We start from the raw sequence: 9,918 nt of genomic DNA on the forward strand, positions 1-9,918 counted from the left end.
TTTCAAATTCCCATGATCTAAAAATATCAATTTTTTTTCTCTCGTAATTGTTCCTCCTGAATCATCTTCCACCACTTACATCAATCTTTTAACACAGATCGGTCTAACTACGATGCACACAATATGGCTGCGGGAGCACAATCGGGTAGCGCAGGAATTACGTGACATCAACCCCCACTGGGACGGTCACACGTTGTTCTACGAGGCTCGCAAGATAGTGGGCGCGGAGATGCAGCACATCACGTACGCCCATTGGTTACGTCATGTACTGGGCGCCAAGGGGATGAACATGCTGGGTGATTACACCGGCTATAACCCCAACATTGACCCTGGGATCTCCAATGTGTTTGCGACAGCTGCATTGAGGTTTGGCCACACACTGATCAACCCAGTGCTACGCAGGCTGGACTCTGAGTTTGCTACTATTCCTGAGGTACTTGGTTATGATGAGTGTTTTATTTATGTTTTATTTGAGTGTTTTTAATTTATGTTTTTCTTCACTAGACTCTCAAACCAGTGATGAACTAAATAAACCTACTTGTCATCAAAACTGAGATTTTTAAATAAAGATATAGGTCGTAAAGGCACCTTGTCTGTCTTCAACCCTTTAGATTTTCAAATTGTATAGACTATATTCTATTTGATGTTCTATTTGATTTAAGATGGACAAGATATTATTTTTTTTATATATATTTCAAACATTTAGTATTTCTAATCATTTTGCAAAATGTTAACCGAAACCCCCTTGTAGTAGCTTTTACAAAATTTACTTAGAACTTTGTAAATTTTACCAAGAGAAAGTAAAAATATTGAGATTCAAATACTGTATTAAAACTCTAAAATGAAAATCATAAAAGCAATTATGTAAAATGCAAACTATTTCTGCATGTGCAGCTTGGAAAAAGTACAATATAATCTTTATGAATTTTTAGTGAATGAAATTTTACTGGGACAATCCCACATTGCATGCATTTTTAGAGTGGGATACTTGGCAAAAGTCCTATCCCCCGGTTATAAAACTTTGTTACATTTTCTCCAGGGCGATTTACTGCTGGGTAAGGCGTTCTTCTCTCCGTGGCGCCTCGTTGACGAGGGGGGGACTGACCCACTGTTACGAGGGATGTTCATGACTGCGGCCAAACGGAAGATGCCTCATGAAAACCTGAACAAACAGCTTACTGAACATTTGTTCACCGTCGCCCATGCGGTCTCTTTAGACTTGGCTGCCATGAATATTCAGCGAGGACGTGACCACGCTCTCCCACCTTACAACGATTACCGCGCAGTCTGCAACCTCACAGTGGCACAGACCTTTGATGACCTACGGGGCGAAATATCCAACAAAGCCGTCAGGGACCAACTCCAAGAGCTTTATGGTCATCCAGGTTTGTGGTTTTTATTAGTTGACTCCATGTAGTAATATTTTAACATACTTGATTTTAGATTGGAATTGTTTATAGTTCTAATGGGACTCACAATTGTAATTTTTTACGAGGTTAATGGCCTATCAGAGCCTTCCATTTTCTTGTCCACCTATGGCCTCTGTGTGTGTAGAAATGTAGAACGTAAGTAAGGAGAACGACAGTAGAGTACAAGAACTAATTAACTGGACTGATAAAATAAAGTGGTGAACATCAGGACCCATGACATCGCTGCTTTGGTCAATTACCCTACTTATTTAGCCACGAACTCACAAATTAAGATTGATAATAAGCACTACCAAGTTTTGTGTGAGGCTCACAGTGTTAATAGTGTAAAAATTTAAATAAGTTAAAATATTATTTCCTGAATTTGAGGTCAATTGCATGTTTGGTTATTTGTTGTGCCTTCCTTGTCTTGGCACTTAAATATTTCAATGAAAATGTGGACTAAATTAATTTGGAAAAATATTTTCTAAAATGTGAAAAATAAGAAACTGCAAAAAATATACATTAGTTGAAGTTTATATCACCGATAGATTATACTGATGTAAATTACTGATTTCTCTGGAATAATATTATTTTTTACCAATTCTAAACTGATAAGATGACTTTGGTAAGAGCTTCTTTTGTGTCACGTCAATGTCAACTATCTCAAACAAAAAAATATGGTAGAAAAAAGGAATTAAGACCCTATTGCAATCTTTGTGCAATAAGTGTGGGATATGCTATGCAGGGTACTCATTGTTGTGGTTTGCCCCTGAGCTGTTAAGACAAATATTAATAGTGGTTTATTTACCATGTATTTTCGTCACAGCTCAAAAATGTTGTATAGAAGCTACAACCATGATTTCGACGCCGTTTGCGTCATGGTCACGTAGGACATGTCCTACATCTCGACACATCGCGTCAAAACCATGGTTGTAGCTTCTATACAACATTTTTGAGCTGTGACGAAAATACAAGGTAAATAAACCACTATTAATATATGCAAGATGTCTCATATAGCAATATCCATAATTTTGGCCCCACTACTGACTTAGATGGTTTTATAACCATGATCAAGGACAGACTTTTGTTTCTAAGTATTGCTTACTTTGGTTTGTTACAGGTAACATTGACGTCTGGGTTGGGGGCATCCTCGAGGACCCAGTGGACGGAGCCAGAGTCGGACCTCTGTTCAGGTGTATCCTTGTGGATCAGTTCCGCCGTATGCGAGATGGCGACAGGTAAGATGCCTTTACACTTTACACATATAACGCAGTATATTTTAGTTCAACTAATTTGGTGGTAAAAATTAGGTTCAGGGATTGTCAAAAAACTACGTAAATCATATTTTTTTTGCATTGGCTGATTGAGTGGTCAATGTGAAAATCATGTCATAGAGAGTCTGGTTCAATTCTTACCAAACTCATGTGGAGTTTAGCTACAAAATAATCTAAATTTGGTTGTTTGAAAACCTACAGTTTAACCTAAAAACAAAAAGTAATACATGTCTCTCAGGTAATGAGAACCTTCTATGAGCAGCTTTTTCTTATTTCATGCTCTAGAGGCTCATTTGTGAGTAGAGTTAATTGCAACAAATATTCTTTAGTAGCTTGATTTTTCATAGACATTCATTGCACATGGAAGGTACAGTCACATTGTGCAATTTACAATAGAGAATACTGGAAATTATTAGGTTTTGAGCTACCGTAGCTATAACTTTTGCAATATTTTCGATTTGTTTTACAATCAACAATAATTTGATTTGATTGTTTTATCTTTGTCAGGTTCTGGTATGAGTCACTAGCCACTTTCAAGCCGGAGCAGTTGACACAGATCAAACAGGCCTCTCTAGCTCGGGTGTTGTGTGACAACGGAGACAACATCACCCGAGTTACACCCGACGTGTTCCTGCTCCCTTCTGTGCAGCAACCCTCTCTCGTCTCCTGCCGGGATCTGCCAGCAATGGATCTGCGCTTTTGGTATGAGTGCGAAGGTATGATTTTCAAAAAGGTATTTTAACTTTTAATTAAAATTTCTGAAACTTGTTTAACAGTGATTCTTTAGTCAAAGTTTTGTTCATACTCCCTAGGAAATGTTCTTGTCATCAGTGGTAGTGGGGCTACTGTTATGGGTATAGGGTCTTGATTATCAGAACTTTGATATCTGTCCCTGAGTAATATTCAATCCTCCCTGCACAATTGAATATTGGGCTATTTGTGTGATAAGACTGTACGTACACTGAGCCGGGTACATGGATTTACTCTGTTATTTTACATGGTACTCCATTTACCAACTCTGTATTTACATGGAAGATGCATGTGAAATGCTTTAGGTTCCAGCACTTTATTTTTCTTGATTAACACACACTCTTTTGTAAAGTTTATCAACTTGTCATACACGAATTAGTTCCCTCTCTACAATCCCTCACAAAAGGGAGCGAGGGAGGTCCCTGAGGCCCCAGGTTCAAATCCTGCCAAATCAACAATGGATTTTATTTTATCTAAGTGATAATGCCAACCCCTAGGTGAAGTAATGTGGCGTCCTCATCTCAATTGGTAATGTGAAAAATGATCCTTGGCTAGTGCCTGTGTGCTTAGACATTGAAGAATTCCCTCACAATACAGCAGTCTCAGTGTGGACCTTTTTGGCTGAATATGTGTATTAAATTATTCTTGTTTGGCACAAGTCTATCTAAAATTTTTCAATCACAAAACCTATATTTTTAAATAAATTATAATTATTGGTTACATTTATACAAATTATGATAATGGTTTCAAAACTGGGGTAAAAATTATTTCAATGTAAAACTAACATATATCACCTTGAATATTTTTAAAAACAGGAAAACTATTCATTAACTAATGTTTTCAACATGTTTGCTTTGAGTCTTAGTATTTTACGCGTTGTTCTGCCTTCCTACCTATCCAACAATTCAGAAGATTAAGGTTGGCAAATTATAGAGAATTTATTGTATATTATTAATGGTATAGTTCTGTACTAAGCTATAAGAAAAAGTCATAAGGTTAAAAAAATAATTAATTTAAAACTAAAACTAAATTTGTTTTTTTTATATAATTCTTAAATATTTCACAACAAAAACTAGACAACTTCCCCATTGTTGTCAACCACTCTAGCCGTTGTGTTTCAGACTGTGATAGCGATGAGAACGAGCTGAGGACGAGGCGAGACCTGATGAACGCTACTGACTCCAGACTAGAGGGTCTGGAGACGATGGTGCAGGAGTTGCAGAAGAGTGTGAAAACTCTCAAGAGAAGGATAAAACAGCTGACTCATTGTAGGGACAGCAACGGAACACTGAGGAAGGAAGGGCAGAGATGGGTCAAGGACGCTTGTACGACCTGCGACTGTAGAGTGAGTAAAGTTTTGTAATTGTCATTGCTTTTTGCTCCTGATCTAACGGAAGACGGTCACAACATTTTTTCTCTCCACTCATTGTTTAAAACAATGACTGTACATGAGTGAAGATTACTAGAGTCTAATCCCATCTATGGACAATCTGCTGCCATTTTTTTATTAAAAAGAAGACAGTAGTTGTGTGAGCCAGTCAAAGATTGTGCTAGTGTGTAAAATTATATTTTCTTCCTTATTTGTTGTAAATGAAGTAGATTTACATGATAAAAGATGCTATATCTTACGATAAGTATTCATCATATATTCACATCAGTTGTACTTGGTTGAAAAGTCTGCATATTTGTCAGAAACTAGTAATTTAAATTAGTGCAATCTGACGGTGACTCAGATCAACTACCTATGTCTTTTTGGATAAAAAAAACTGGTTACATCTTTAACATGGGAATGGAAAATAGTTTCAAATAGTCCATCAGTAAAAGCTTAAAACTGGGAGGTACCCCATGTATGGACCTTCTGAAGCCAATATTGTGGTCAAATATAACAAAGCTAAACAAGCCACTTGTCACTTAGTGTGCTAATCTAAAATTATATTTTCTACCAAAGCTTTTATCATTTAGGTAGTATGTAAAATATAAAATAATAGTACAGTATACAATATAAGATGACATTTTGATTTTGTTTGGATAAAAAGCTTGCCTATTTGACAGGAACCAATAATTAATTGACATCAGACATCTCTAGTGGGTCAATTCTACGTCCATTGTTATTCTTAAACTGACTATAAGTTACAATTTAACATAGGAATGGGGTGAATTTTAACTGTGAAGAGATATTATCTATGGTTCTAATGTCAAATGATAATTTAAATTAACTTATTACTTTTTTAGAGGTTAAAATAATTTAAATTAGACTACCTACTCTACAAAATACACATTCCAGAGTCTAATCTCAAAATATTTGTCTGTAGAAGGAGCAGGTAACCTGTACGACCCTGGTGTGTCCGAAGCTCACGTGTGATCGTCCAGTGAAAAAGCCAAACATTTGTTGTCCTACGTGTGAATGATAGTCAGCAGTGAAACTCAAAACTAACTGGTAACCGCTAAACCGTCAAACAAACTGTTTGTCATTTACAAAAAACTTACAGTTTTTTAGAACACAGTGAAAATTTGCACGGTTTTCTAAAAACGGGAGATTATTACGAGATATTTTCTGCACTAAGATAAGTGTTTTTATTTTCTAACAAGTTTCTTGTGGACACACATATAGTCGAAGAAGTATATTTTTAGTGATTTTAACATTACAGTTTAAAATGTTGAAATATTCTTAAGGCTGCTTTATGCATCACCAAAAGATTTAAAAGAATATACTTATTGTTTTTAATAGCAATGGAAATAATCTGTTACTATGTGTTTTAAATTTATTGCTGAAATAGGTTCTGAATTGAAAGCAATATGTTTTTTTTTTTTTTATTTGATATAAATTGCATTTTGTATTATTTAGCCTGCTTAGTCAAAACTAGCAGCAATTATTGTAATCGTTTATCAACATGGATTCATTTGGTTGGTGCAATCTGATTAAAGTTATGTGCTAAAGTGGGGTTATAGGTTTGCAGCCATATTGGTCACAATGTCATAAGAGACTTGATCACTTCAAGCTAACCTAATTTCAGTGATGTTTAATATGCTGGCCACTGGAGTCTATTTATGTTCAAGATTTATAACTGTGAAAGAACAAAACACCACGATCCCTTACACCAAATATCTTTGCAATTAGATTGCACCAGCCAAATTGTTGCAAGTATCAGCAAAAAAACTGTACATTAAAGGATCTGGTCTAAAGAAATGCCAATAGTTTGTTTTACATTTGAGCATTAATTATATAATGCTTTACTTAGTTTAACTGCTTTTTTGTATTATTTTAGTCAACTGCTCGACCATTGCTGGATTTAAGATGTTTTCTCAACAAATTATTATGTAGGTATTTTGCGTCGTTGCTACTTGAATAGTTAAATAATGGAAGAACTGTTATATTAATTTTATTCATCTATAGCTGGATATCATTTGCAAGAGGTTTTCTTTTCTGCCATTTTTATTCCAGCCATTCAACACTAACATTGATCAAAATTGTCTTCTTATGTTTTAATAATTCACAAGAGTTTAAACTTTTTAGATTGTTGTTGACATAATTTTTTGACTGTTCTTTAGCTTTAGTAGTAAAATAAAATGTTAATTATTCTAGAATTGTAAATAGACAACAGTTTTGTGTTAAAACTAAATGCATTTTCCTTGTGACATAGAAGTTTTGTATAATTTATTTGCAAGCGAGTTTTTTTAGTTTTATTTTCCAATTGAATTAGAATGCATAAGTTATTAGTTTAATTGCTTCTAATTTTACAATTTTTTTTGTCCCTTTAATTTTCTGTGGAAACACATGAAAACTTATCAATATTATGATAGCTTACATATTTAATTGTTCTTATGTAAATGAACTATTTTTTAAGGTATAGTTTTATATTACTGTGAATAACATAAGCTTGTGATTGCCATATTGTAATACCATGTCTTTTTTCTGTTGATTCTTTCCGATTCATTAAACTTTTAAAAGTAACTAGTCGGATTGGAGTCATACTGTTTAGGAATTTGATTTGATCATGGAGTGATCTTAAAAACAGTTACTTAAGAATGAACACAAACAAATTTGCCTAGAATTTTCTTTCTTTTCAAACATTTTTACCATTTTAAATTAATTATAGCTATGTTTTTTTTTACAATCACAACTCATTGAATTTCTTTTGTGAGTATCTCTCTAAATGCTAAAGGATGTTCTAGCTTACCTGTGTGTTTTTAACTTTATATTTTATGTTTATTCAAAGAATTTATTTATTATGACAGCCAGCTTTCCAAAAGCATAGCTTTATTTTATTTTAGATTTATTGTAAAGGAGTTCATGTTTGTAAATTTCTCGGCCAAATATGTTTCTGACATATTTCTAAAACCGGTTGGTTTGTAAATAAAACATTATTTTAAATAAAACTCTTAAGCCCTTACAGTTTTATTTTAGTTAACACTTGTATATTTTTAGTGAAGTGTTTATAAATGATTGCGTCTTTCTTTCTGCCATGTTAAAAACATGACAAGTGTGTTTTATACAGTGTAATAAAAGTTGAAAACTGCTCAACATTTTTGATTTTTTACCTTTTAAAAATTAGGAGAAGCATGGTGAAATTTTGTATTGTTTGTAGACTAGGCAAAATCAACTACTGATTTCTTTCTTTGTAAATGAAATGTACCATGATTAGTCACCATTCTCAGCCTTAGATGTCAGCTTCCACCTTGTTTTGGCATTACTTACTGTATTTATATACAACATATTTGTAACAAGCATAGACTTATACTTCATCTATGATATAAGACAACCACTTTAATATTTTAATACTTTAATACTTTTCAATGAAATGGCGACCATACAAAGTAGGTATTTTAAGCAAGTATGAATCTCTAAATCAATCATAAAATCATTGCATAGACAAATAGAATAAATATAGACTGTCGATGCTCGGTGTTAGATTTGTCTCCGCCGTCAGCTCCTCACTATTTAATTATGCTTGGCGCTGCAGCCACACTCGATATATGGCGTGCAGCCTTGGGCTGCCTCAAGTTAGGGTGGTGAAGACTATAAAAGCGAGTAGCCCTCACTAAAGTTTCTCTCCCTACCTAGACCTCTCTCCTATTTAGACTCTCACAACCCAAGCCAAAACTCCTGCCTCGTAACATGGGCTAGTTATATGCTATTGAACATCGTTGTTATTTTCTTCCCTACTCACTAGACTGTGCAAAGTAAAAGGCAAAGCAAAATCGATATTTTCTATTTTTCATTCAACTAAATTTTCTTTAACCTCAAGTTGCTCCTGTCATAGGCAGACAATAACCCTTGATAAGTTCTATTCTTTATATCGTTCCCAGACGACAAAAGGTTATACTTGTGTAAAAGTATCTCGGCACAGAGGATCAGCAATGAAAGGATAATATTGATCAAAATTATCAAGAAAGGTGCTTTAACATGTTCAAAGCTGACTTCAGTATAGCCTGGAGGTGTCTGGCAGTCTGGCAGATTGCTGATTGTGTGTCTAAGCATCCTTGTCAGTATACCATGCTCTTTGAATCGTAGCAACCTGGAAATCATAAGAAAGAAGTTTAACTCTGTTTTATTATTCATTGTGACCCTTGGTTGGAATATTATTGATAAAATTAAATGATTACCTTATTTAACCACAGCAGTTAATTGATTGTTGACAAAAAGTGTACTCCAAACTGGAAAGATCTTGGCTATGCCGAGTATCCGAATCGCATAACTATACACCTTTGGTAAGAACATGGAAATAGTTGAAGAATTACCACAAAGTTTTAAGCTTCATGTTGAAGAATTATTTACCATCTGCAAAGCTAAAAAACTCAACCCGTGTAATATTTTTAATGGTCAATGTAATATTCTTTCCAGTCAAATGTTGTATTTGATACATACTGTATATTGTCGAGTTACAAATCAAAGAAGTGTAAATAAGAAGAACAAAACAAACTGAAATACAGGTGGCACTGGAGAGAAGAAGAAACATGATGAATTCATTATTCAGTCAGTTTTATTTAGTCAGTGGCAGTGACAAGACATTGCTGGCTAGCCTGTACAGTTTTAATCAATTTAAAAAATGTATTCCAAGTTACCTATTTTTAATATGACAAGTTTCAATTATTTTGATTGTGACAGTGTTTAAAAGAATCTATTGACATATCACAATGTACATATTGATGATGTGGTTACATTCAAAATGACCTGATGAAGTTCTAAGGAATGAAACTAGCAGTCATACCAACAACTGTGGTTGGATAAGGTAGGTCCTTTGTAGGGCTAATCATTTTATTTTATCGTTAATGTTTGTATTAAATGGTTGTTTGGAAAGAACATTTATATTTTACAGTAGCCCACTATGAAGTGGTTGGGAGAGACCTGGTATAGTGGTAAAGTGTGGGCCTTCTAAGCCCAAGGCCCTAGGTTAAAATCCTGCCAATCACAAATGGATCTTATCCATGTGTTAATACCACAACCCTCTAGGACTAGCCTGAAGTAAGTGTGTGAGAGCAGTTCC

The 9,918-nt window shown here is 34.4% G+C and overlaps 1 protein-coding gene across 3 annotated transcripts in view; it reads left to right on the plus strand.

The window, feature by feature from the left end:
* LOC128993982 (peroxidasin-like) overlaps positions 1-7,945 on the plus strand; it is a 249,266-nt gene extending 241,321 nt beyond the window's left edge. For all 3 annotated transcript variants that reach the window (XM_054418140.1, XM_054418142.1, XM_054418143.1), the window contains 6 exons: positions 98-433; positions 1,040-1,385; positions 2,530-2,647; positions 3,191-3,399; positions 4,555-4,778; positions 5,746-7,945. In XM_054418140.1, the coding sequence (XP_054274115.1) occupies positions 98-433; positions 1,040-1,385; positions 2,530-2,647; positions 3,191-3,399; positions 4,555-4,778; positions 5,746-5,841 (1,329 nt within the window). In that variant the 3' untranslated portion in view covers positions 5,842-7,945. The remainder of the gene's footprint in view (positions 1-97; positions 434-1,039; positions 1,386-2,529; positions 2,648-3,190; positions 3,400-4,554; positions 4,779-5,745) is intronic.
* Positions 7,946-9,918: the final 1,973 nt, after the last annotated feature.

Source organism: Macrosteles quadrilineatus, unplaced genomic scaffold, assembly GCF_028750875.1.
Source record: "Macrosteles quadrilineatus isolate MER2022 unplaced genomic scaffold, UCM_ALF_1.0 Scaffold_5__1_contigs__length_97177068, whole genome shotgun sequence".
Classification (NCBI taxonomy): Eukaryota; Metazoa; Arthropoda; class Insecta; order Hemiptera; family Cicadellidae; genus Macrosteles; species Macrosteles quadrilineatus.